Below are 27,664 nucleotides of genomic sequence, written 5' to 3'. Positions count from 1 at the left end.
ACCCCCCCACCTCTCCCAGCCGACCCCCAACCCCGGGGTGCCGCAACCCCGCCCGGCTGCGCGGTGAGGGGGCGCGGCGCGCCGCCCCGAGGCCGCGGCGATGGGCGGGGGCGGGCGAGCGGGCGGTGCCTCGCCCGGGGCCCGCAAGCTGCCGGCCCCCGGCGCGGTCCCGGCGGGGGCGGTGCGGGCCCCTCCTGCCCGGGCTGCTGGGAGTTGTGGTCCGCGGCGGCGGCGGCGGCGGCGAACGGAGAGGAGCGGAGAGGAGCGGAGCGGCGGCCCCGCACGGCCCGGGCAGCAGGTCGGTACCGCACCGCACCGCACCGCACCGCGGGGGGAGAGGGGGAGGGAAAGGGCGAGGCCGCGGGGGGGTTGCGGGGCGGGGAGCGGTGCCCCCGGCGGGGAGCGCAGCCCGGCTCCGCCCGGCCGGAGCAGCGGGGCTCGGCGTCGGGCGGGCGACACGGCCGCGGCCGGGTGACACCGCGGCGGCAGGTGCCACCGCCAGGTTGGGTGACGTGACGCCAGCGCTCGCCACACACCGGGTGATGCAGGCAGCCACACCAGTGACACCAGCTGACGCCGCCACGCCGGGTGACACGATCACACTGGGTGAGACCAGTGAGCCGGGTGACACCGCGGGGGTGGCACGCCGGAGGAAAGGGCCAAGCCGGCGCCCGCGGCTGCCTGGCCGTGCTCCAGCTCCGTAGTAGCAGCCGGCACCCTGCCCTCACCCCAACGCTCCTGCATCCCGAGCAGGCTCCCCACACCGCTCCCAAAGGCGACGCTGCTGGTGCCGAGCCGAGGACAGCCCCGCCACGCGTCCTCATCACCGCGGGGCCCATGGCCTGGGGATCCCGGCGGGGCTGAGCGAAACCTGCCTCCTCCGGGAGATGCCGGGGCCCCCACGGAGCTGCCGAAGATGCAACTTTCTGCTGCATCGAAGCCTCTCTGCCTTCATTATGTAACGGCGCTGCTGCCTGGCACGGTGCTCGCCTCCACGTCCTGCACAACTTCAGTGTGATGTGGAATTGATTTCCACTCTTCTGGACTGGCGCCGCTGTTTATTATTAGCTGACGGGTCTTTTCTTGGATCTCGGGCCAGGGGTGCTTTATGCAACTACCCATCTCGGCACGGGGACGCCGCGCTGCGCGCAGACAGGCTGGAAGGGTGACGGCAACGACCAGTCCCGGCCATACAGCGTCCGCTGGGAGCGGTGCCGGCGTTTGGGGCCCTGCTTGCCACCGCTGGCACAACCCCTGCGGAAGGTGGGTTTGGGCAGGTTTGCATCAGGGGTGCAGGAGGCAGTTACTGGGTTGCATCCCTGCAGGAGGCTCTTCCTGAAGCATCCCTGTGCAGTCCAGGGCTCAGTAGCCCAGAGGCTCCCTGGCTGCGCGGCTCTGGGGCCAGGCAGGCTGCACGTGGGCACGGGGGCTTTGGTGTCCCACTGATTTTCCCCCTTTGAGGTGTTGACAGCAGCTCCGGGGCAGCAGCAGGGCAGTGTTTGTGCTGTGCCACCCTTGCAGGGGTGTGACTGACTCCGGCTTGGGGACCCCACGGCTGTCAGACCCCCAGCTCTGCCCCCCCGCACACTCGCTTTGTCAGTTGGCTTCTGGACGAGCCTGGCTGCTGCGCTGAGGCAGCTCCCGGCTCGCCTGCCAGGGCGAGAGCCACCCTGAATACAGATCATGCCAGGGCTCTGCCTGCCTTCCCGGCCACGCTCCGGCTCCACAGGGACATTGTGCCAGCCTCGGGGAATACCCCTGGGACCAGCTTCACGGCCGTGCCCTGCGTACCGAGGCCTGGAGAAGTCAGTGTGTCTGGAGGGATGCCAGCCGGTGGGGATAGAGCAAAGTTATCTTAAAATTCCCAGGAGGCTGCGACGTGCCACGTGGATTGCGGATCCCGGGACGGGGCACACGTGCAACGTGCTACGAGGAAGTAGGGAGGAGGGAGGTCAGCTGTGAGGATGTCCCTCCCCAAAGCCTGTGTCCCCAGCCCTGCACGAGGTCCACAGCTGCAGGGTCAGGTCCCAGCCAAAGCTCCACCAGCTGAAGCGCATCACCATTGTGATCAATAGGGAAATGCACATTCATTAACAGGCTGCAGGACCTTGGCAGGGAGGGCTGGGAAGGGTTTGGATGGCTTCCCTGGCTAATAAACCCATCCTACTCCTTCAAGTCAATGCTCTTACAGAGGAGCTCCCACGGCGTCTCCCTCCCCCTTACCTGGATCATCCTTGTTCCTGGGATCTCCTCCCAGACGGAGAGCTGTTGGCTCTGCAACTCCTGCCGGCCTGCATCCCCCTGCCCTGCCCGGGGCTGGCCAGACCTTGGCACGTCTGGGAGGTGCAGTCTGGGCGCATCCTTCACCCCACTTTTGGTGCTTCGGGGTGGGCTGTGACCCTCCGCATGTGCCCAGCCTGAGCACCTGCTTGGTGTGGAGACCTGACCTGCGGACACTCCTCACCAGCAGTTTTAAACGCTGCACATCAGTAATTCCAAGGCTCTCCTTTGGCGCTGGCAGTGTGCCGGAGGCCAGGATAGCTCTCAGCATGCCTTCCAACCCGGTTTGTGCTTCCCCTCCATTTCTCACCCGTTGCCTTACCTGCCCATCTGCCCCCGCTGCCTGCTGCTCGGAGGTGCCCGGGGATGGATTTTGGGGCAAGAAAACATCGCTCGTGGTTATGAGGAGTTGGAGCATCTTCTCTTCCCCCAGCTGCTTTCCCAAGAGCTGTGATGGTGCTGGGAGCCGTTCGGCTCCTGTGACCTGCAAGCCGGTAGCCTCTGGTTGGTGAAATCAAAGAAGCCATCTGCCACCATCGCCGCTGTGCCCTGGCCGAGCGCTGGGGTCCTGTGTCCCTGGAGAGCAGAGCCACCGGCGGGCTCAGTGTCTGGAGGGAGAGTCATTTCAGAGCATTTAGGTGGAGGGGATAAACTGATGTGCTGCAAGATAGGGCTGTTAAGTGTCTGTTCCCAGCCTTGCCCTGCTGCCTTATCAGCCGGATTTCAGACATGATAAGGCAGCGATGGAGGAGAGAAATGGAGGGGAGAGCAGGAGGGGGACGCTCGCCCTGGGGCAGAGGGAGCCGAGGGGCCTGTCTCTCCCCCCTCACCTTCCATTTGGATATTTGTGGAACATGCTGTTTGGAAGGATGGGGGGGTTTCTCAGCATGGGGTGATGTTGGGCTCCTGGGCAGAGGGGAGGGCTCTTTATCCATCACCCCGTCATGAGGAGTCAGAGCCCCACGCAGCCCCGGGACGTGGCTTTGGCTGCACCCTGTGCCCTGAGACCCGGCAGGGACCCCCAGGGGAAACTGCCTCCCTAACACCTCCGTGTTTCTTTCCCCAGAGCCTTCCTCCAGCGCTGCCTTTCAGGATGATCAGCCCAGGAGCGCCAGCGGAGACCCTCCAGGCACATCGCTGCTGACCCACAGCGCCGGGACCCCCGGGCAGCCTGGCCGCCCGCCTCCCCGGGAGCTGCCGTCAGCCGCTGCCAATGCAGAGCCCCCGGGCGCGCAGGGGAGAGCCACAGCTCCACTTCCCCATGGCAGCCCCTTCCCCTCGCGCCCTGGCCCAGCTGCATGGTGTGGGTGCCCCTGAGGACCACGAGGACTGACCGCCGGGCCCCCCTGCGCGGACCCGCCACCCGCTGCACCACCATGTCTTTGGAGTGGCTGATGGATTGGAGCTGGTCCCTGGACGGCCTCCGGGATTTCATCGCCACTGGCATCCAGTCTTTCCGGGACTGCGACGCCACCGCCCTGGCTGCCGTCGCCTGCCTCCTGGTCCTCTTCGTGTGGTACTGCTACCACGTGGGGCGGGAGCAGCCCCGCGCCTACGCCACCGTCAACGCCCTGATGCAGAGCGCCGAGGCCAACGGCGTGCAGAATGGGTACGTCTACTGCCACTCGCCCGAGTGCGTGCGCTGCACGCACCACGACGGGCTCAACCAGAAACTCTACCACAACCTGCAGGAGTACGCCAAGCGCTACTCCTGGTCCGGCATGGGCAGGATCCACAAGGGCATCCGCGAGCAGGGCCGCTACCTCAACAGCCGGCCGTCCATCCAGAAGCCAGAAGTCTTCTTCTTGCCGGACTTGCCGACCATGCCCTATTTCTCCCGGGACGCTCAAAAGCACGACGTGGAGTTGCTGGAACGCAACTTCCAGACCATCCTGTGCGAGTTTGAGACCCTCTACAAAGCTTTCTCAAACTGCAGCCTCCCGCAAGGATGGAAAATGAACAGCACGCCCAGCGGGGAGTGGTTCACCTTCTACCTGGTGAACCAGGGCATGTGCGTGCCCAGGAACTGCAGGAGATGCCCACGGACGTACCGCTTGCTCGGCAGCCTTCGCACCTGCATTGGCAACAATGTCTTTGGGAATGCATGCATCTCCGTGCTCAGCCCGGGCACCGTCATCGCCGAGCACTACGGACCCACCAACATCCGCATCCGCTGCCATCTAGGTAAGCGCCCGGGGGGGTGGTTCATGCCGGCGGGGCGTCCCCACCACGGGCGGACAGAGGGCTGCAGCCACGCCTGGGCGCGGGAGCCCAGAAAAGGCCTCTTGCACCCCGTGCTCTCCGAGTTCAGCTGCTAATTGCTGCTAATTGGAGCCAGCTCATGGCGTGAGGGAGGTTTTGGGGCTTTGGAAGCAGCAGCCTTCCCGGGAGAGGCCAGCGCTCGGTCCCCGATGGGTGCCCGACCTCCCCCAGGTCCCCAGCTCAGCAGCAGGAGAGTTTCGCCTCCTCTTCCCACTGTCCTGGAGGCGGGTGAGAGATACGGGGCTGATGTTGTGCAGGGGTCTCCCAACACCCCCCCACTCTACAGGCAGCCCCCCCTCGCATCGCAGGATGCGGGGCAACCTGGGATGCTGCTCCAGGGACCAAGCTGTCTCCCAGCGCCGCCCCTCCGGCAGCTCCCTCCCTCCTGGGATTTCAGGCATGGTACAGGCAGATGCAAGCAAAGATGCCGCTTTGGTGCAAATCAGGAGTGTGTGGGGGGGGGGTCCCAGGGGTATCCCCTCTGGCGGGGTAAGCGTTGGGCTGACGGCACGGTGCTCCCGGCCCCGCGGGTGCCCAGGATGGGGAGAGCCCAGGCGGCACAGATGGTCGGGACGCTGCCGCGCTGGAAGCGGCGCAGATCGTGCCGGGGGAGGCACCGCACGGGCCCTGCTGGCAAACACGGAGCGCGCTTGTTCAGCCAACTCCTCTTGGGTAAACACACTCAGGCGGTGACTGGCCATTTATTTAGAATGGGAATCAGTCTTCAGAGCTGATCCGAGGAGTTCTCCAGGCCTGGGAAGCCGCTGGGGAAGCCGGGACCTGCCCTTGCTGGTGCGGGGAGGCAGCCCACCGCCCGGCCACCGGCTCTCTCCGCTGGCTGGGGAGATGCCTTCTCCTTGCAGGGGGCTGAGAGCGGCTCCCGGGAGGGGGCCAGTGTGGCAAAGTCCAGGCTGGCTCAGATGAACGCACCCTGCCCCGGCAGCGTGGAGCTGGGGCCAGCCCTCCAGCTGGAGCCCGCACGCCCTGGGGAAATGAGCCATGTGGGTCATTCCCTTGTCCTTCCGCGTTTTCCAGCTCCATCTGCTCTGCAGCTGCTGGCTCTCCAGCCAGGACACAGCACGGGGCACGCCGATGGGCTGCTCCTGCACTCACCGACATCCCCCCCGGTGGCGCTGGGGACTCGGCTCTCACCGTGCCCAGGGCACGGATGTGTTTAAGAGACAACCAGCCCTTTCAGGCTGGTTTGAAAAGCCAGGAGAGCCGTCAGCATAATCCAAGTCGCTCTCTAGGATTTACCCCAACCCCACTACTGCTCTGCTGAACGCACAGGGCCAAGCACAGGCACCGGCTCTGCCCCCCGCAAGGGACAGGGCAGTGTCCCCAGGGGTGCCATGGAAAGGCTGGGTGCTGCTGGCCGCCTCCTCCCCGCCTCCCCCGGCTGCTCAGCTCCCCCTTCCCAGCTGGAGCGTCTCCAGCTGAGGCCGTTGTGCAGGGAAATGGCTTCGGGTTTTGTAGGCTTTGACACAGCCGTTGGAAAAGCGGAGCGGCTTTCTGCGGTCCCAGCTCTCCCGGGCAGCCGGGAGTCCCTGCTGCGCTCGCTTGGTTTTTGGCATCGCTGTAAGATCCGTTCCTGCTCATTTGCTGCATCGTTACCGTTCGCAAGCCACGTGAGCCCTGACCCCTTTCTCCGCCACGGCTGCATCCTCGGGGCAGGTCGGCTCTGCGCCAGCTCCAGCGGTCCCCAGCACTGCGGGGGGTGACGTTCCTGGTGCAGGGGGTGACGGGATCAACCCTTGTCAAAGGGGCCTGACTTGCGCTCGTGTTTTGGGAAAAGATACGTTTTATTTCTAAGATTGACCTTCATACGGCCTTCACAGAACATCTTCCCTTACGAGCATTTTGTGACCCTCCCCTGGGTTTCTGTCCTTGCAGCTGCCTGGTGGGGGACGGATCGGCAGCAGCTCAGGTGGGGGACTGAGGGACAAGGTCAAGCGGGGACGTTGTGGCAGAGCCAGGAGTTGAGCCCGTTTCTCGAGCCCCTGTGCAGCGTTTCCTCCCGCCCCAGCCCTGCAGCGGGCAGGGTAATTGCAGCAGAATTAAGAAGGAGGAGGGGGCAGGCTCTGCCTTTGGTCTTGAAGCTGGAAAGGGTATCGGGGAAACTGTGGGCTCTGGGGACTTGTTGGCCGTTCCAGGTGCAAAGGAGGGTGCCCGTGACGCTGAGCCCGTTGGGGTACAGCGAGTGACTGCGGGGGGTGCCCTGCAGCAGCTGGGGAGGAGAGGGCAGGGGGGAGCGGGGCAGGGGCTGAGCTGCATCAGGTTCAGCTTGCAAATGCAGTGCCAGCTTCGCGTGTGGTTTGAACCCAGGACTCTGCCACGCGCCGAGTTCAGCGCAGCGTCTGCTGCTGCTGCTCCTTGGAGGGAAGCAAGCCCTTGACAGTAGCGTGGAGGTCGCCGGTGGCATTTCAGGGCTGTTCCCTTGTGCCCGGGAGCGCAGCATCTCACCCTCCCGCGTCCTCTCTCTTTGCGCCCGCAGGTCTGAAGACGCCCAGCAACTGCGAGCTGGTGGTGGGGGGCGAACCCCAGTGCTGGGCTGAGGGTCGCTGCCTGCTCTTCGACGACTCCTTCCTGCACACGGCGTTCCACGAAGGTAAGTGCCGGGGGGCCGAGGAGGAGCGGGCAGGCAGCGCCCAGTCCCTCCTCCTGTCTGCAGGGCTGGAGGCACCCGCGTCCCGTGGGGGTTACACCGCTGCTGCCCTTGGCTTGCACCGGGGAGGGCAGCAGCCCCGTTCCTGGCATGGTGGGGATTGCCCATCACAGACGCTCCTTGCTGCTTCGGGGTGGCGGAGCATCCCGGCACCCCTTCCCCAGCAGAGCCCCTGCAGCCCCTCCTCAGCCTGCCCCAGGACCCACTCCCACCCTGACTCGCTTTTAGCCCATCCTGACTTGTTTGTGGCCCTGCACGGGGCCCGGTGGTCCTCTCCCCGCCATGGCAGCTGGCACAGAACTTCTTCCCTCGTCCCCCAGAGCTTTGCAGGGCGGCATGGGCTCCGATGCTGTCGGCATCCTCATCCTCTCGCCCTTGCTCGCGGCAGCGCTGCCGGCTGCAGTGGCCCTGTCGCAAGGCAGCAGCTCTGCGCTGACATGCCAGCGGCACCTTTGTCTCCCGTGCACGGAGAAAAGCTTCACGCCGGCCTGTTTTGTTGCCCCTCTCCGTCACTGACGGAGGCTGTTACGCTTCAGCTCTCCCAGGTTAACCGGCGTTAGCCGCTGATGGCATAAAAGCATCAAGCGGAGCTGTTTTATGCAGGGGAGCGTGCGAAGAGAGTGGGAGAACAAAAGCTGTTGCTCCCACATCAACCCTGCTGTGGCGTCGGGAAGCGCAGCCGCGGGGCCGGGAAGGCTGGAATGCGGCAGCAGCAGCTCCCTGCACGGCTCCGAGACACAGCTGCAGGAGGGGGAGCTCGGCGTCGTGCCGCTGCCCTGCCACGGGAAACTTTCGGGTCTGATTGTTCAAAGCAACCCCGGAGCCCTGGCAGGGGGGACCCTGCCCCACGCTGGCTGCTGGAGGCACTGGGCTCCCGGTTAGCAGCAGTTTAGGTGTTTCCTGGGGTTGCACTGGGCAGACGCCTCCGTGCTGGGCGCTGGCAGCAGCCTCCCGGCGTGGAGCCCATCACCCGTGTGCCGGGGCGAGCACCGGCCTCTCCTGGGGGAGCCCAGCCTCACCCCGTGCTCGCATCCCACCCAGGTCCCCCGGAGGAGGGTCCCCGCGTGGTCTTCATGGTGGACCTGTGGCACCCCAACGTGGCTGCTGCCGAGCGCCAAGCCCTCGACTTTATCTTCGCCCCGGGACGATGACGGCGCTGCCCGGTGTCGTGGGTTCGAGGGCAGCCGGCGGGCAGGCGGCCGTGCCGGCTCGGCTCTGCCGCGGGTCCAGCACCGCACGTGGACGCGCACGGCCTCGGGTCCTCCCTCCCGGGGGCTCTTGTAAATGGAAACTGCGACGTGTATCAACGCTCATCTCCTTCCTTCCATCGTTGGCTTCAGGGATTATTTTTCCAACATGACAGCGCATCGCCTTCCCTCCGTGGTTAGCTGCAGCACCACTCTCCTACGTGTTATGTTGCTACTGTGTTTTTGCGGTGTTCAGAAGTAGAGTAACAAAAAAAACAGGGGTGTTTGTTTGAATGTAATAATGTAAAACTTCTCATGGTCATCAGAACAACAACATGCACACACACACACAACCAAAACAGCAAACCAGCCAAACAGCCGTGCTCAGCCTGCGCCCAGCCCCGTTGCAGTCCCTGGATGGACGGACAGACGGATGGATCCAGGGGCTGTTCAGGCCGGGGCAGCGCTCTGCCCGCAGAGAGCTCTCGCACCACGAGCCCAGGGGCTCCCGCTTCCTCCCTCGCATGCCAGCAGGGTCCCTCCTTGCCTTGAGAAACCTCTCTGCCGCGCAGCCAGGGAGAAGAGCCGACACCGGGTCCCCGGCTGCCCTGGCAGCCACGGTGCCCCCAGCCCCAAAGCGCCCCGACATATGCCCTGTCGAGGGGACAGCACGCATCGAGCCCTGCTCTTTAATGTGACGAAGGCCATTATCAGTTGCCTAAAGCCCCTTCTTGCTTTATCTCCAACCTTCGGTTTTCACAGCTCAAGCTGGGAAGCCCCCGCAGGGGCAGGGACACTGCTCGGGAAGGCAGCGCGGGGCTTTTGTTTGCCCGTAGCCAAAGGCCAGGGAAGAACGGAGGTCACGCTTCCTTCTGCTGCTCCATCTCCTTTCCTGGGGCTAGGGCGAGCGTACAGAGGCAGCTCATGCATTCGTGACAGCAAAGGAAAGGTTTCCAAAGGCAGGGGGTGTTTAATTCTGCAGCCCGAGGAACAAGCCCTCCACCCCCCCGTGAGTCCTGCCCACCTGGCAACCAACACGCTTTTCCTGAAGTCGCCCAGCATCCAGGGTGTGTTTGGGGTTTTTTTTGGGGGTACAGAGCTACCGTACAGTTTAGAACATGCTAAACGTGAAGCACGGCATGTCGTGGATGCTCACCGATGCTCACCCCTGTCCTTGCGCCTCCGGTTGGGAAGCGGCTGCGCCAGGCTCGGTGGCCTCGGCACGGCTCCGGGGACCGCTCACCTCCTGGGAGGGAACGCAGCCCCCGCTCCCCTCCGATTTCTCTACAGGTTTTTCAATGATGAGATTGCAAGATAAGGCAGAGATTTCAAATACATCCGAGATATTTTTTACACCTGTCTTGTTACAGAATATCCGAAGTGCATGATTTCTACACGCATTGACTACCTGGAAGCAGAGCCTGAGGATGCAGGCTGGCTTGGTAACCGTCTTACAGTTTGGTAACATTCATACAGTGGATAAGCAAAGATTATCAATAAACAGTTGTGCTGAAAACAGAACGGGCTCTGCCTGCTGGTGTAACCGCTCCAGGGTCAGGGAAAACACCGAGGGGTTGGGTGCTGCTTCCCCCCAGGTGGGGGGAAACCTGCTGGAAAAGCAGCTGCGGGACGGGAGGAAGGGGATGGGCCTGGCCTGGGTTTGCAAGGGATACGGTGAGCAAGGGCATTGCTTTAAAATACTCAGCGCTTGTGTCCTGACCAGTTACAGCCTCCCTAGTCCCTATTCCACCCGCAGCCCGCGCTGCCAGGGAGCACAGGGAATATCTGCTTTGGATCTCCTTGCATCTGCCATACCCCTTCGGTCCGGGCACTGCAGAGCCCGCAGGTCACCGACTGTCACCGGTCAGCAAGAGACGCGTCCCCACCTGCCGCCCCCGCTGGCCATGCTCGCCAGGCTCCGCAGCAGGGCCACCAGCCTGCCCCCCAACTGGCCACGCTCACGGGGCTCCGCAACAGGGCCACCAGCCTACCCCCCTGCTGGCCATGCTCAGGGGGCTCTGCAGCAGGGCCACCAGCCCGCCCCCCCGGCTAGCCATGCTCGCCGGGCTCCCCAGCAGGGCCACCAGCCCTCCCTCACACTGGCCATGCTTGCCGGGCTCCACAGCAGGGCCACCAGCCCGCCAGGGAGCCTTCAAAGGAACCACTGCAGAAAACGCTTCCAGCTGCCTGCTCTGCCGCAGCCAAGGCAGCTCCGTCGGGAGCAGCTCTGGGGCCGGGGGGGGGTGTGTGTGCTGGGCTGCCACTCAATTCCTGCCCAAATACCACAAAAACCAGTGCCAGACTTCACCCCCAACACAGGGCCAGTTTGGCAAGGCAGGAATCGCTCCACACGAGGCCCCTGGCCGTCGTTAGCAGCACTCTCCCACGCTCACAGGACAGAGCCAGGGCAGCAGCTGCTCCTCATCCCGATATACTTGAAATGGCCAATTCTTAAACATCCTCTCTCCCATGCAACCATTAAGTCAAGAGCCTGGAGCTCTTCGCTTGCACTACCCCAAGACAACTTTCCTCTTAACGATCGAAGGACAGAAATAGGTCCTGGTGGCCAGATGCAGTTCAAGAAGCGAAAGGGAATGAAGCCGCCCCAGCTGTTCCACCGCCGACAGACGGCACAGCAGATTGTAGCGGAAGATTCCTGATGACAGCAGGCAAAAGCATCTATTTTGTGCTTTGCTGCTGTGCCAAAACCCCCTCCTGTCCCTCTCAGGCTTTTCCTTCAACTTCTTCGTGTTTCCTGATAGAGCAGAAAACCACTTCCCAAAACACCCAGCTAGGAGACGGCAGGCTCTCCCTCGGGGGAGCAGAGTGGTCTGGAGCTGCCTCGCAGCCCTGCCTGCTGTCTGGCTGCTCCTTCTGGCAGTCCGAGGCTTCCTTGCCTCCCGAGCATCGCAGAGGGAAGCGGGATGAGGGCTGCTGAGTGTGCGGAGAGGAGACAAAGCAGCATCTGACAGAGGGAGCCTCTCGGCTCAGTACATCAGAGGAGCCCAGAGGATCGCAAGAGGGCTGGAGCCCACAACCGTCTTTCCTCCCGCTACTCCCACCACCTCATCCCTCACCCACATGTGCCTCTCTGTGCTGCGCTCCAGAACCGAAGCGGCTTGTCCATAACTGAGGGAAGCCGTGCCTTACCCTGTGCCCCCTTCAGCACGGGTATCACCGAGGCAGGTCTCCTGGATGGCTGTAGCTCAGGCTTTCCAATGAGGTTTCACTTCTACGCTGCCGTGAGCCGACAGGCAACTGGTAGCACTTCAGTTCCACTCCCGTAGTCCCCACGAGGAGGATGGCGGGAGGAAGGAGCAGCATCACAGAGCTCTCCCGCTGCTGCAACACCTCCTCAGCTGTCACAGCTGGAAGCCAGATGGCAACCCATGGCCAGCCATCCCCTGAGCGAGCAGCTGGCTCCTCCTCTGGACTCCACCGAGTTTCCCAGCTGAGGTCTGTGGAGGAGCCCTGCAATGGCAGAGCTACCTTGGGAACCGTCTACTGTCAGAGTGGAACAAGAAGCTGTGACAATGGTGGCTTTACCGTGTCCAGCTCCTGAGGGTGCCCTGCTAACACCAACACAAGCCTGCTCACCATTTCACGGTGAAGCGAGTAATACATCTACCTTTAGCCATCTTCACAGACCCTGAGAAGTAGCCGCTTTGCAGGAGTGATAGAAGCAACAGGCACTGCCTGTTCAACCCCAGCGCAGGAACTCGCCCTCGGCATGGAGCTAACTCAGGGTAACAGGCCACCCAGCCCCAAACTCTCACACCAGGAATCACGAACAAGATGACCACGCAGTAAGCCTGACTCTGGTCGCTGACACATAGTGCTTGGAGGAGCCTTGGAGACTCTTTTATTTTCACAGTGATGGGTGCGTACGTAACAGCAGCAGGCTCTGAAACATACAGCGCAGTCAGACGCGGGTATCCGTCACTCAGGTCTAAGCAGCCATCACCAACAACCCCCCCAGCCTGCGTGGAGAGGGGACACACCATCTGTCTGAGCAGAAAGAGAAGAGCTGCCGAGGAGCTAGAGAGCCTCTTTGGTCCCATTAGCCTCAGGGACTCCCACTTGCCTTTTCTGTCAACATAGCATAGCCAAATTGAGCAGCGAGAGCAAGGAGGTGAAACAAGGTCCTCCACCAGGAGGGAGAGGAGGAAGAGAAGGCCAAGGAGCGGGCAGGTGTAGTGCATTCATACCACCACCATCACCAGGGACCCTGTGAGAGAGCGGCGGGTTACAGCTGCGATGGCGGGCAGCGGGGAAGGCAGCGCTGTGCTGCACGATCACCGATCAGGCACGCATGAAGGGACAAGGATCTCCCAGATTCAGCTACAGTATAAGAACCTCCGGATCAGGCCTGTAGGAGGATTATGAGTTTTGCAGCACTTGTTCTATTCCAGTTAGTCTGAGAACATGCAGGCTTTGTTAATCAAGGCAAGGCATTACATCATGGCAGGGGATTATTTCTATAGATTAAGAGGTATAAATAAAGCCCAAGTCTGAACAGGGCAAGGGTAGGCACAGAACTCCAGGCAGACGCCGTGTCTGACTGACATCTCTGAATGCAGTACTGCCCTGCAGCCTGGTCTCTGTGTAGCTTAGAGCAAGAAAAGGTTTTACTTTAGGTCAAGGCACTTCAGGAGTCTCTGCCTGTGGCAGCAGAGCACCACGAACAGTCCTAGCGTCAAGGTAAACCAAGCACCCCAACACAGCTATTTTCTATCTTCAGTCTTTGGTAAGTGCTAACATCAACAATACCCGGCACAAGATGTGGTGCAGGAACAGGGCAGTAAGAGTGCCCCGTCCCCAGGGCAAGGCAGGCTGGAGACTCCGTGGACTTCGGACAGAGCCTCGTACCTCCTACGGAATGAGTGGCTTTGAGATTTCACTTATTGGAGATGAACGGGCTGAGACGCCTTGCCTCAGCGCATCAGTTCAAAGCAGGTTCACTCCATGCTTCAGCAGCTTTTGCTTGGCCTTGCTCGGCAAGCTGAATGCGCTGTCGTGAGGGTTGGGAACGCCCGAGTTGCGGTGTGGAGCACCCAGCTGCTGGAAGTAGGTTTCTTGGACGGGATTCCGGCAGGCGTACACAGCCGTGGAGGCATTCCTAAGCAGGGCAGGAGAGAAGGCAGCAGTTAGTATTTACGGATTTGTGCAAGTTCCCCTTCAACTCACCAGGCTGGGCATTGAGATGCTTGTGGCACTGGATTCCCAGCTCAACAGAGGGACTTTTAGGTCTCTCTCAACAGAGCAATGGAGCAGAGAGCTAAAACGGGCACCAAAACCCTGCAATGTATTGCCAGAAGGCCACCAGCAACCTGACCCTCCTTCTCAAGGGTCCCGACATCCTAAAAGAGAAAGCACCATATGCCTCATCCCCTGGGACCTACTCAGCAGCATTAGCACCCATGCACGTGGCCATCCTCTGAGTATTTCCCTCGCTGGCAGACCAGCCCAGTACATCAAGAGCCGGTAGTTGAACACTCCTGGTGTTTAATATCCCCTTGTTCCTGGAGGAACCTATCTCACTGCTGCTGTCCGTAAGAAATCCCAGCACAGCACCCTTGCAGCAGGAACCATACGTGGTTGTTTAGTCACACGCGAGACAAAGCTCAGACAATAGTCAGATGCTGTAACCACGAAAGCTCAAGTCGTTGACTAAAACCCACCACTCAGTATTTACCTGCAAGAGGGCTGCCAGGGAGCAAAGCAAAGGATTCTGCATTCCTCCTTGACGGAGGAAAGCAGCAACTGATATGTTTGCTGACACCCTTCTGTGACAACTCTCCATAAAAGAAAGCAGTTTTAGTCATCTTGTTACTCAGTCTGATTCACACATGGAGTTGCTTTTTTGGGGGCAACACAGAATATGACAGCTTAGCCGGTATAGGATTTAAGGAGCCAGTCAGACTAATGCTAAACAAGGAATTCTCCAGCACCGAAGTGTATGATTCACGTTTCCTTGGCAAGCTGTGTCAGAGGAGTGAAACAGTGTAATTCCCAGAAGCATCTTTATTTCATCATGTTTTGGACAAACAAGCGCAGCCAGGCAAGCAGAATCTCTGCGCCCTCACAACGTAACCATCCTCCCCGAGATCTGCTACAGGAACGGGGGGAGTGCTGTAGCACGGGATCAGCTTGAGCCGCGGCTGTGCGGAAGGGCTCTGGCTGTGATAAGACTGTCTTTGCTTGGCGCATTACAACTGAGTTTGCCACGCACATTACAGCGTGTTTCCAACCCAAGAAGCCGTGCAAGAAAACAAAATCTAGGTTGCCAATTCTGGGCGCCTTTGGCTCCCAGCCGAGACACAAATTTATTAGGAACAGCTATATTTAAAACTGCGTCTTAGAACCTTATGGTGCCAGGAACTGGCAATATCGTAGCACTGTATCTTAATCCAAACCCGTGGCACAACTCAGCTGCGCCTTCAGCTCACTTGCCTTGGTGCCACTCTGGCCTCTCAACACCCAGAATATTAAGTAGCCCACGTCTAAAGAGCAAACTTCAGGCAATGAGGTGACATGACTGACCTTTGGCAAGAGACACCGGTGTGATTACAGCGACCACCAAATTCAGCAAGCCTTAGAAAAGGGGTTCCTCTCTTCTGCCTATTCTGTGTGCCACACAGCACTCTTGTGCCTGGAAGAGGAGGGAGTTACAAGCACACCTTACCTAATTATCATTTCTGAAGCAGTCGGAAGCTGGTTGAAGTCGGAGTGGATCAGCGTAGCGGCTCTCAGGAAGTGCCGATCCAGAGGCCCTGGTGTATGGGGCAGGTTGGCTGCGGAATAGGAGTAATGGGTGTGGGTTAAAAGCCCTCTCTGTAGAGGAGCATGCCCCCAGTTACTGAACAGGGAAAAGCTGTGGACCTCTCCCACAGACCCTGGATATCTACAGAACCGAGACTGGGTGACACCCTAAGCCCCAGTGTGACCTCAATGAAATTAGGCAGCGGCTTGCAGCGTGTTCAGCCACGCACAAACAACCCTGGCGTACCCTTCCCTGCGTGTACACACATCAGAGGGGTGACAAGAAGGCCTGAGATCTGGGTCACCTGGAATCACTGGGGTTCTCTCTTTCCCTAAAGCACTTCTTCTAAGCTGGAGAGAGGTGGGACGCTGCCTGTGAGGCTGCCAGAAAACAGGAAAGAGTAGAATGAACTGGAGCAATAGGTACACGGGGCTTTCTGCATGTCACTGGTCTACCCGTAAATCCAGAGCAGCAGCCTCCAAACTGCTGGCTACTACCTGTTCCCAGTTTTGGCTTCTTGTGGCCAGAAATGACTGACAAACACTCTGGTGTACGGCGGGACAAAAGGCATCACACCAGGGATGAATGAAGTTAGGGGGAGGGAGGAAGGGCAGGTCTGAAGAGGATGTCGAGTCCTGTCCTCAGATCCTCAGACCTAGCCCTTAGCAGAACCCCAAGCAACACCTTTCTGAGCAAAGCGCCAGTGGCAGCCGCTCCATCTCCCAGCGGCCTCTGGCTCGCATCCAAACAAAGCGATCAACAAGCCTTCAGTAGATTATAAACTTACAAAAGACAAAGCTTCCTCAACAGGGTCTTATATCCAGGCTATTTTATAAGAGTTACAGCAAGCAATGTTTCTGAGAAGTTGTCTGAAGCATGAGAAAAGGTTACCATAAACCCTATTCTCTTCCTTATTCCCTCCTCTTAAGCGGCTGCAGTTCCAGAAGGTGGAGGCTTACCCATGAGCACGTTCTGAACGCAATCATAGTGAGTGAAACTGTAGGTTATCTTGGCTGAGGATGAGGAGTCTTTGGGCAGAGTTTCCCTCAGATGAACCTCGAGGCCGTTTAGAGAAGCCAGACTGCTGTGGTACTGCAGACAGGGAAAAAAAAGGGTTAGAGGAGAAGCCCTGCTTCACCTAGACTTCCAGGGAGGTACCAGGGGGAGCTTGGGTGACTGACGTTGGTGACAAAGGGACTGGACCCCAGGCTCCCACCCAGGAGCGGCTGGGAAACTTGGGCACAGAGGAAAGCAGACGAGTCTCACAGCTTACAAGTCAGTGAGACGGGATCTCAGAAAAGGGGCACTTTAACCTGAAAATAAGCCATTAAACCACCTGATGCTATTAATTACAGGAAAATGCAAGACTCCATTAATTTACCATCAAAAATTCCTCTCCAGGGCTCATTTTCACATCTTGGCCATGACTTTCAGCTGCAGCAAGGAATATTTCTTTGCTTACCAGCCTTTATTACACCAGACAGCCAGCACGACACAGGATGCGGCTTTACACACTTGGGCTGGATTTAATTGCCTGCAGTGTTTCCTGCAACACCCTCTCAACACACGAGCAAGTCTTCTAGTGGGCACCCAGCCTCCGCGCTGAGCTTCTGGCCAGTTGCAGACTGCAGGCACTGGGCTGTCATCAGAAGGAAAAAAAAAAAAAAAGGAAAACCAAGAAAACAGCCTCACCTGTGGGGTAATGACAGGCCTGGCCTGGAGCAATGGATTCGCACAACACACTAACATGAAAGCCAAGCTATTTTCCCTACTGGACTTTCAGTAGCCCAGCTGCCCTGGCTGTGCTGAGGCTCCTCAGCAGCAGGAAGGGCTCAGACAGGGCTGAGGGGCCCTCTGGCAGTGCTGGGAAGATTAACTCCGTAATCCTCCAGCCTGCCCCCGTGCTTTCCTCCACCACGGAGAGGATCAAGCCTCCATTCAGCAGGACGGCAGCGCCCAGCCTACCCTCGACCCTGCTGGTCACGGAACAGATTTTCTTTTCTGTGCGGTGAAATGAAAGCGTAAGACCTAAAGCCAGGCGGGAAGCGAGCCTGAAAGCCTCCAAAGCCTCCTGCTCTGCAGGGAAAGCCTGTATTGGAAACCGCCCTCCAAGAGGGATGATCGGTACTGCCTGCTGTTCTTGTCTGCACAAGTAGCATACTTTACCCTTCTTTGGTGTCATTCAGGGGCCTCAAAGCATTCGACAAACATTAATTATAGCTAAGCTTTGACATCCCTGAGAGCTGAGGATCATTTTTAATCTACAGATAAACAAAGGAACAGACAAGCTGAGGTTACGCCTCAAATCCACCATGATGCCAGCAGCAGAGCCCAGCTCTACCTCCTTGAACAATACTCCTCCTCCTGGGATGACGAGACATGCAGTGCATCTCTTCCAAGAGATAACAAACACCTGCACCCAGAGGAAGGGAGCAGTCAGAAGAACCCAAGCACAGTCAAAATCCAAGCTGTGTGAAAGCACAGTTTTGCCAAGATGAGATCCAAAGCAAGAATATATGAGATGGAAGCAGCATGTTTGGGAAGAGAAGAACCCGATGGAAAAGGGCTTTGTCAACCCTGGACCAATACATAACGGAAAATCAACTGAAGTGTGGTGCACCAGTGTCAGGCAGTTGCTTTTGAGACGTAATGAACTGAATGACAAATTGAGCCAGGCTGGGCCCACTGCTGGCCTTGCCCAGGCATTTGATGGGGGGAGGACGTGCAACGTGTCATTAGCAGAGCTAAATCCCCCAACGAGGCATTTCACACACTAGCTGAGGGTACCTGTGCAAAGAGGACAACCTTCAGCTCTCAAAAGCATCAGTTCCTACCTGCCTGCATCCCCCTCTCTCCCTGCAACCGGAAAAGTCGCGGTAGAGCGGGAGCTGTTGTGCAGCTGCCTGTTTCAAACGAGCAGAAAGGGGACAGAGCCATGTCCGCTGCAGAAGGCCAAGGCTGCACCTCCCGGCCTCTGCTGATCTTGCAGCAATCCCTTCCTGGGCATGCCAACCCTCACGTCCTGCACAGAGGCGGCATCCCCCTGCTTACGGGGGGTGGCCACAGCCACAGGCTCCGAGTCCCAGAGCTCAGAAGTAAAAGGGGTAACCTTCAGGCTCTGCTAATGCTGGGAGCCAGCATTAGTCTGAGCTTCCCTGCACCTTCCAGTCTGACGGTTACAGAAATTAGGTTGTTCCTATGGCAACTGGCATATCAAACAGGCCTCTGCAGCTTTGACTCAGCTCCCTGGTAGGGAAGCAGAGGCCAGGCAGGCTCTGCAGACTAATGCTTCACCGGGAGACGCCGGGGGCCGGCACGTCCTTCCCCCGCAGCCCCATTAGCTGCACCCACGCTGCCTGGCAGGAAGCCTGTGCACCGAAGCAAATCCCACAGCAGAGTAATTTGGGATTGCTCTGGTACAGCACCTATTTGCAGCACCCAAATGGCACCCTTCACTCTGGCCCCTGGAGAGCAGCGCCGGGGAGAGCAGGCTGGGGACTCAGACAGATTTTCGCCTAGAAAGGAAACGAGTCGGGGACTTGCTGCCAGACACGTCTCTCTGGTGCTTCCAGAGTGAGAAGCTGTGACATGCAAAGCGGAGGTTAAACAGAGAACAAACCTTGCTTTCCAAAAAGCACTACAAAACTGACAGGGTTTCCCCAACAAATCCCAAATCCAGCACAGGCCTTTGGCAGCCAGCGGGGCTGTCTGACGGTCACACCTACACGTTCTGCTCCGGCGATGGCACTGACAGACAACAACAGACAACAGGAGTCGCCTGCGAGACAACACTCTCACCTCTCAGGCTCGCTGCCTGACGTTTGTGAACAACCTCCCACGTAGCGGTGATGAACCCTAAGACAAATGGCTTTGCCTCGCGCAACACGGAGCAGGTGAGGAAAGAGAGGGGAAGTGTGATCCAACGCTCAACTCCAGTTGTAACCCCTGTCCCCGCTGCCACCACCACCAGACAAGCAGCAGTGAGTGTACCTGCAGGTGTGGAAGAACTTTCCCACTTACCACATCTTCAATGGAGCTCTGGTCCTCTCGGAGGTGATCTTCAGCCAGCAGGGAGAGCACAAGCCCCTTAATACAGTGAATGTACAAGCTCATTTTAACCAGTTTGCTCTGCTTGCCCGACTCCACACCAGCCTGGGCTCCCAGACTGGCCAGCTGAGGCAGCCGGCCACTCTCCCCGCTCCTGGGACTCTGCATGTTCTCTGCTGTCTCACTGGACAGACTCTCCTGAACCTCTAGAGCTGGCAGCTGCCTCCTGCTTTGGAGCTCTGATTGTACAGCTGTGGCTGGACAATCCAAACCCCGCACATTGTCACCAGCTGCACCACTGCTTTCTCCAGGGACACTATTTTGGCTCAGAGTCCCTCGCTCTTGTTCACTCAACTTCCTTCTGCTCAACTCTTGGGCAGGAGAGCAAACAGATGGATTGCCACTGGCTGCAGAATAACTTTGGAAGCTGCACTGCTCAACAGAGTCCGCAAGGGATTTCCCCACATTTTGACTCTCCTGCTCCCGGGTGTAAGGGTTTGGAAAGAAAAAGCCTTCCAGATATGGACCTGCAGTCTGAGCATATTCATCAGTATGGAGTGTGGAAGGGCTTGGCAGCTGCTTCGTGTCTCTTTCTGATGGGAAGGATGCTTTTCTACGGAGCTCTGAGCTTTTGCTGTCTGGTGTGCTCAGTTTTGCAGTTGGAGAATTCTTTGTTCTGGCTTCCATTTGGGGGAAGCCCTTCAAAGGCCCCGTGTTCCCAAGGCTGCCTGATTGCACAGCATCTTCTGGTGCAGCTGTGCTTGAAGGTTGCTCAGGGGACTCCTGCACAGAGATATTACTCAGGTCTTGGTTTTCATGAGCTCCTGTTGATTCTGAAACTGCCTGGGAGCAGAGAGCATTCTTCTCTCCTCCAGGGCTTGCTGGGGACACGGATGACCTAGCAGGAAATAATAAGTTGATTAAATTACTGAGTACGATCTGTTGGGAGTTATTACATACCTAATAACACTACCACCTCCTGGTAGCATTCAATAGCTGATCTATTCTCTGCTGCAAAGAGTATATACCTTGGAAAAGGACAGGATAAGGTCTAACACAGGTGAAAAGCATGGGCCTCTTACACTGCAGACTCCCAGGAACGTCACTCCCTTATTCACAAAGCAAAAAGGCTTTAGGCAGCACTGCAAGCCAAGAAACGACAGGAGATGGCAGTTGGTCTAGAGAAACAGTTCTGCTTCAGGCTGCTTCACAATAGAGATATGGACACCACAAATTCTGTCCAGCCTGAAAGACCTCAGGTAGCTTTAACAGCCAGATGAGAGTTTGAGTTAGGATCAGAGAAAACAGTAACAACGGCTAGCGAGGACACAGCGCTACACGTTAGCTCCCTTGGTGCAAGAGCCTCTCTATGCCTCAGGTTGATTTCCTACCTGGTCATCCACTCCACTGGAAAGTCTCGGAGCACTGAGACTTCATTTTCTGTTAGGAATACAGGGATGATACGGACACCCTGTGGCAACGGAGAATCTGCAAGAGCAATAGGGGTTTGAGGATTAAATTAACATGCCCCAGAAGCCAGACTGCATCAGCCTGAAGGCTTCTGCAGAAGGAGAATGCATGCTATCATCCTGGGGCACCGCAAACTGACCACATCTGACTAGGCTGCATCCTCCAATCCTCCTCATATACTTAATGCCCAACAGAGTTAAATTTTCCCTTAGGTGTTTTTTTGTTGTTTTTTTTTTGTTTGTTTTTTTTTTTTTTTGTTTTTTTTTTTTTTTTTTTTCCTAACCGTCCTGGCAGAACTGATGCTCAAAAACGATGACTGAAGGTTTGGACTGAAAGCATCAGCCATCTGTTTTCAGGGCTCTGACAGTGGCCAAGTAGGCACATGGGTAACTGGAATTAAAGCAGGCACGTTGGGAATCGGCAGAACTGACAATTAAACGCAAAAGAGCAAACTCCTTTGCTTAGCCAAAGGAAGGAACTAGTTCTCATTACACAACACCCACGGGCACATGCTGACTAGTGGCAGCAAACACGCTCAGGGATATATTCCTGCATGCAGTAAGAGCTTTGATGTGAATCCCAGAGAAGCAGCTCCCGCCCTCACTGCAGAGAATGCAACCCCAGAGGGTTGTCCATACACTGCTGCTGTGCACTTGGCAACCAGTACTCTGCAGCTGGATGCTCACCAGGCTCCCGCTGCTCCTCACCTCCAGGCTCACTCTGAAAGAAAAGCCAAGAATCAGCTCTGTGGCATGACTCAACACTTGCCATCAGTGCCACAAGGACACCTCTCCCAGCTTCCTCTGCCTCCCTGTGACTACAGCAGACCCCAGACCAGCCCCTTCAGCCAACGCTGTGACTGGTTTACCACGCTGGGCAGTGGTTTGTTCCTTAGGCAGACCTCAAAGTCAAGAGGACTTCCCAAGAACCAAAATACACCTGAAAGCAAGGACAAATACCACAATGTGTCATTACCGCCTGCTTAGGTCACAAAACCTTGGTTCACACAACCACAGTAAGAGCACAGGCCTTCTTCATATCTGGATCTTGATGGTTTTTGTTGTAGAAGATCTTGAACCACATAAATAATTATTTTTGACAAGTTTTAATGCAAACGAAAACTGATCTGTTTATCACTTTCAGACATTCACTGTGTGTACATTTAGCACTAAATACCTAAACTTGGGCAAAAAGCTAATCAAAACATCACATAGATGAGAACTGACGAATTCAGTAACTTAAAGATCGGGGAAAAAAAAAAAAGACAATTCCTAGTGCAGAAGTCTTGAAACCTTGCTCAATAATAACTAATAAAAGCTTTTAGCATCAGCATCGATATTTGTCCTTCACAGTAATGGCACATCTAAGATTTATGTCACAAGAGCTCCCACACCACATCCTTATAAGTGGGTATCTGCATGCAGGGAACGTGTTTAGCAACATACCTGGCCTGGAGACTCATCACCTTGGAGGAGAACTTTGGCAGTGAGAGGAGGTGGCAGCTGGGTGCTCACAATCCTAAAAAGACAAAACAAAGTCATCTGTGAGCAGAGTGTCATTTCCTGACGCTCGGTCATAGACTCCCATTGCTCAGTGCATCGGGACAGGCAGAGCCCCATGTCACAGCTGGGTGATCTCTGGGGGAATCTCTAAGGTTCCCCTGCAGCCACCTCTCCCAGTCCTGCTAGAGACTCTGCAAGTGTTGAAGGGCCACCTCCAGACATGGGCTCACACATTGCCACAGATGAGAAACACAAGCTGACTGACCATCAGGACTCTCATTTTCTTCTTTACTTTGGGTCAGTTCCACTCTAGACTTAGAAAAAATGCCTGCTGGCATTTACTTTAGGCCAACAAATCTGGTTTCGCTGAGTCAAGACCTAAGACAGACCAATTCATACAGGCTTCCTGCCACCCCACAAAGAACTGTGGGCAGTGGAGAAGATTCAGAAAGACTATCACTCAAAGTACTGCAGGACAGGCCCTTTGGACAGGGCTTCCAAAGGTGTTCTTGGTCTGTCCGTTCTGGAGATTCTCCAAAAGACCCTAAAGAGGGAAAAGTTTATCTCAAGTACAAAGCCCTTTGCAGTGTTGTAGTAAGATTCCGAGTTCAGAAAACTCTGGTGACACTTGGTGAAACAAAATCTCTACCAGACAGACCAGTGATACAATGAGACACACACATCAGAAATGGGCAGGTGCAGGACAAGACCCCATTCTCAAGTCAGACGTCCACTTCCACTGCAACATGCTGCAGCTTCAAGGTGCTGCAGTGACTCACGCTCAGTGTCCTGCTTGCAAGTATGAGATCACTCCCTTAAAAATGTCTGGTCTGCCTCTGTCAGACCTGGAAAGACGCACACATTGTGGCATATTTCCAGTCCTCATAAAAGGTGTTACAGGAACAGCTTAAGCCAAAGAAAAATGGCACTTAAATGCTATTGCCAAGAAATTCTCAGAATCCGCCACCTCCTGTCTTTCAAGGCCACCTTTGAGGGTCTCCTTGATGTCATTCAGTGCCACATCTGCAGTTTCTTCAGCTATGAACGGCTGAAAGAAGTCAGCATTTCTTGTGGGAAACCCTGGCTCATTCTTCTGAGCGCTTTCTACCAGTATAGACAGTGGTCCTGGCCAACAAGTCAGTCAAAAATACATATATACAGACACACACGTGCACTGTATTTGCAAGACTGCAAAGAAAACACTAAGGAGAAAGAATAATATTCACACATCTCTCTTTTTCTCGGTGACTTCCACCTAAAAAGCCTAAAAAGTTCAGTCTTCGCATCCTGCTGAATATCAAAGACAGCAGATTACACTAACCTCAAACCTTGAATTTCTTCATGCTTCCAGTTCTCCCACTGATAAACGCAAATAACCGCTTATCCTCTCTGAAATACACCAGCAGACAGGGATTACCTTGCCTGAAGCATTCATATTCCTGCCAATAACGAACAGCAGCTCTTTGTGCATAGCGAGTGCCCTTGCTCTGCTCCCCGGATGCACTCCGGGATCACAGCCCCAGGAAGGGGCAGATTTAACGTGCAGGTTAGCCCTTTGGCTAATACCCGGTTACTTACAAGCCTTTGTAGAGAATGCAGCCTGCCAAGACATGGGGAGACCGCTGGCAAGTTTGCAAGATGAGAGCTGCTTTCAGTAAAAGTAGTGGATCCACCTAAACAGGGAAAACCACAAGAAGTTAAGGAAGAGAATCCTGGAAAATGCTCAAAGCGGCAAATAAGCACAAACCCGTTGGCACTAAGGCAGCTCTAGAGGCAGACACTGCAGAGGACAGCCTTTTACCTTGGTCTTGTCCAGATTCCAGAGAGAATTGAAAATCTTGTGGAGGTCACTGGTGTTTTTTTGGATATGTTTAATGTATCTGTTCCATTGCCTGCTCAGTTCCTCCCGAGAAAATGCCTGCGGACAACAAAAATCCACAAGGCTGTCACTGCACAGGCCTTAATGCGTTCAGGATGGTTAGATGCAATCAATCTGGGACAGCACCTATAAGTCACTGCGCGAAAATAACGGAAGGTTGGCGAGGACGATTGTAAAAACACTCAAGCGACCAGCAGCTGAGGTATCAAAAACCCACATGTATCATACTAATCGTTGTTTAGTCGTGTGTGCTCGACAAGTAGAACACCTGCGTTTAGCAAACACAGGCCTGTGATAGGCTCAGAGGCACCTTATCAAACACGCTTGAGATTCCTGCCCTGCTGTGGGAAAAGATCAAAGCACAGTGGTAACTACGCCTGCTCGAATCCCCGAGATACAGGCAAGAACAGCAGGTTGGGTAACTCTCTCTACAAAGGACCGAGCTCCACGGTGCCTGCCTTCAGAGATCCCCCGGTTGGTGAGGTAGCGAGATTAAATTCACTCTTTGTGTTTCATCCGTGGTTTTGTACTTGTTCCTGCGTCCTGCCTGTGATGGCTCACACAGTGACGAATCTTGTGAGGATAAGGAGGAAGACGATATCGACAGGAAACCGCTTTAGACTGAACATCGAGGAAACTTTTAGCAGACGCTCACACTACCTCGGCTGCAATAGGAGGATGTGCCTGTACGCTTTTCCAGGTCCCAATTCTTTGATATGCGCGCTTGCTCTGACCCTTGCGAGTAGGAAGACAACATAAGGGAACATGCCAGCACATATGTGCCTGGGCAAAGCTCGGCCAATATGGAAAGTGTTTAGGATCTCCTCCTAGGCAGAAACCTCACAGCTGCTGATCTTTAATTACCATGTACGCACGGTGCACAGGTCCATTGTAGAAGGTGAAGAGGCTGATCAGCTGCTCCAGAAACCGCCTACAGCTGACATCAGGGAGCTCAACAGCACAGCCCAGAACCTTTAACACAGAAAGCCATGAAGAAAGAATGTTTACTGACAAAACCCAGGCACAGCAGAGTATCAAAGGCGTACAAGCAGTTCTTTGTCAGGCAAACATCCCCCAGATTCACAAGTCAGATGAAAAGGAAATTCAAAAATACCCAGAGAAAAGCCCTGGCACAAACAGGATAAATAAATTATAACAGAATTCCAGCGTTTTAGACACACTCCCTCCCACATTAGATGACCCAGCTCAGTGCTCTAATAGCTAAGAACATTTTCCTGAAACTAAGTACTTAAAAATATTCAAATTAACTTGTCATTTACTCTGATGATGATGATTCGTTTAGGTTTTGAGATGCTGAGAGAAACAGAAGCATCAGACCTTCTGCCTCAGAGACAGCCCCGCGAGCCCGAACTGCACTGTCAATGAAACACGCCTGACCAGTCTCAGCCCAGTTTCCAGGGGATGGTCTGGGGGATTTTTGTCACAACTCTGCCGCACGCTGCTCTTTATATACTAAATGTCTGTTGACACTGACAAAGCTCTGCAGCAGGGAATACTGAGGGTTAGAAGGAAAGATCAATCAGACTATCAAGTAGGGAGGCTGAGTCCTTCTTATAAACTGCAGCACAAGGAACCCTGTTTCCAGTCATTGCCAGTAACCCACGGATACACACAATGATGCAGAGCTCAACTTTTTACAGCCATTGCCAGGCAAATCTTAAGAAAACATGCTGGGTTTGGACACAAAAATGATGTGTGTGAAGCTTTTCACAGAAGAGTGAAGTGACTGCCATGACACGTGGCTGTAGCCTGCGGTAAACAAAACTTAAGTTACCTTGCAATGAAAAGCTGTGCATTGCAAGTTCCCACCCTAGCTCTCCCCAGGTCTAGCTGTGTGCAGCCCATCCCTGGAAAAAAAACAATAAAAAAAAAAATAAAAAGCCCTCTTTGATACAGTAGTTCAGTCTCTCGCTGTTTTCGCCCCGTGACTGCCTCCAGATCTCTTGAACTCACCCACAGATAGTCTCCATCCACTACAACTGCAAACTTGAGCTTCCTCAGGCGAATGAGACTTGGAGGAACTCCAGAAATCTCTGTCATGCAACGCACCACTCCGGCAATCTGTCCGCACAGCAGTTCCTGCTGGTCAGGGAGAGTCTGTCGAGGAAGGCAGGAAGAAAGACTCTTTTTATTCCCCCTTTTGAAAGAGCTTGGAAAAAAATCACTACTGTATTCAGGTATAAATAAAAATTAATTATAAGTTCAATTCAGTTCTAAATCAAATGCAGTAGCACAGGCAGACTCCAGGGGAAAAAAGCGGACTGCTTTTTTTCAGGCAGCACAAGGGCCTAGAGCTTATTTAGGGGCACTTTCATGTCTCCTGCGTATTTATTCACATCACCAGAACAGTCCTGGACTCTGCTGGATGACTCTACCGACCAGAACCCACGGCGAGGGCGCAGAGTCCAACACCACCGTGCCCAGCCTCAGAAGCGCGAGGAGTTCTGTGCACCGAGCCCGGTGGAGCAGCACGCCACTCTGGTTCCAGCTGCGTCAGTTTTCTTAAAACCTCTGTGAACACTAGATAAGAATGAATCCAAAGCTCCACTTGGAAGCCCGACCATTCCTGAACCAGAATTATCAGCACTGACCCACAACACAGGCACAGAATAAAAGCAGACGTTACCTGAGATGGATAGAAATAGCAAATCCCGGCACTTGTAGGATCTCCTTCTTCCTTAACCTTTGAACCATCGTAAAGGAAAAAGTAATTCCACCTAAAAAAGCAAAGCATTAGCAGAAACGATTGTATATTTGAAAACTGTTACGCTTCTCCCTGTCCTTTCTATTATTTCAGGCAGAGCTCCAAAAAGGTTATTACAGATGAAGACAGACACGGTTCTTACACAATCACACCGAGCTTAGACATGAAAGAAGCACTTAAAAGGGTCCCATAATATTAAATTTAACCACTTTTCTGGGTTTAACACAGATTCTATAACTTTACAGTGAAGACATGAGGAAGGAGATCCGGACTTGAGATATTCCCCTATCTACATATATCCACGTACGCCTTATCCATACAGAACAATTATCATTAAGCATTAACCGTGTGCAATCCACAGCGTTCCCACGACCTGCTGCTTTTAATTCACTCGCTGACTGTACACGACAGGCCAGGGGAGCGCTAAGTGGTGGTTTCCTCCTGAAGATGGCCTATGCTGTAACATTATTTACCTCATAATTTCAAAGATACACATGTTTAATAACAGCTCTTCCCTCTCATAGCTGGTCACAAGCACTGCCCAGGCCACGCGTGATCGCCCATAGCCCCGCACACCCAGCCCGCGGCCCCGGCCGGGCAGGAGCGGCCCCGGCCTCTCCTCCACACCGACAACCCGGCGGTGGGGGCACGGACCGGGAGAGCCCCGCGGTCGCCGGTAGGAGACACGGGGTGGGGTGGGGGGAAAGGGGCTCACCATGGCGCCGAGCCGGGCTCCGGCGCGGTGGGGCGGGCCATGGGCGCCAGGCTACCACGGCCGAGAGAGGGGCCGGCCGGCCAGCCGTCCCTCCAGCAGGGCCCTGCCGGCACCGAGACCGAACGGCTCCGGCTTCCCGCCGCCGCCGCTTCCGGGTAGGCAGCGGCCC

The 27,664-nt window shown here is 55.9% G+C and overlaps 2 protein-coding genes across 10 annotated transcripts; one reads left to right on the top strand and one right to left on the bottom strand.

Annotated features, from left to right (window-relative positions):
• The first annotated feature begins 246 nt into the window (after positions 1 to 246).
• ASPHD2 (aspartate beta-hydroxylase domain containing 2) lies at positions 247 to 8,928 on the top strand. Its single transcript, XM_054219058.1, has 4 exons — positions 247 to 298; positions 3,347 to 4,464; positions 7,037 to 7,150; positions 8,249 to 8,928. The coding sequence occupies exons 2-4, from the start codon at positions 3,579 to 3,581 to the stop codon at positions 8,356 to 8,358; spliced, it is 1,110 nt and encodes a 369-aa protein (XP_054075033.1). The 5' UTR covers positions 247 to 298; positions 3,347 to 3,578; the 3' UTR covers positions 8,359 to 8,928.
• Positions 8,927 to 27,662, bottom strand: HPS4 (HPS4 biogenesis of lysosomal organelles complex 3 subunit 2). 9 transcript variants are annotated; one of them, XM_054219033.1, is made up of 14 exons: positions 27,496 to 27,662; positions 26,703 to 26,793; positions 26,030 to 26,596; positions 25,851 to 25,923; positions 24,920 to 25,027; positions 23,978 to 24,094; positions 23,755 to 23,849; positions 22,120 to 22,192; positions 21,313 to 21,394; positions 20,596 to 20,692; positions 19,178 to 20,102; positions 16,117 to 16,249; positions 15,080 to 15,188; positions 8,927 to 13,513 (listed from the first exon to the last, which is right to left on the bottom strand). In XM_054219033.1, the coding sequence occupies exons 5-14, from the start codon at positions 24,920 to 24,922 to the stop codon at positions 13,342 to 13,344; spliced, it is 1,806 nt and encodes a 601-aa protein (XP_054075008.1). In that variant the 5' UTR covers positions 24,923 to 25,027; positions 25,851 to 25,923; positions 26,030 to 26,596; positions 26,703 to 26,793; positions 27,496 to 27,662; the 3' UTR covers positions 8,927 to 13,341. The 9 variants fall into 9 exon arrangements, 7 of the variants coding, with proteins under 7 accessions (XP_054075008.1, XP_054075004.1, XP_054075006.1 ...); XM_054219029.1 differs by lacking the exon at positions 25,851 to 25,923 and having other exon boundaries at positions 26,030 to 26,173; positions 26,418 to 26,596; XM_054219031.1 differs by lacking the exon at positions 25,851 to 25,923 and having other exon boundaries at positions 26,030 to 26,173; positions 26,456 to 26,596.
• Positions 27,663 to 27,664: the final 2 nt, after the last annotated feature.

The sequence above is a fragment of the Rissa tridactyla genome, chromosome 13 (genome assembly GCF_028500815.1).
Source record: "Rissa tridactyla isolate bRisTri1 chromosome 13, bRisTri1.patW.cur.20221130, whole genome shotgun sequence".
NCBI classification, from domain to species: domain Eukaryota; kingdom Metazoa; phylum Chordata; class Aves; order Charadriiformes; family Laridae; genus Rissa; species Rissa tridactyla.
This window is presented reverse-complemented; position numbering and strand designations above follow the sequence as displayed.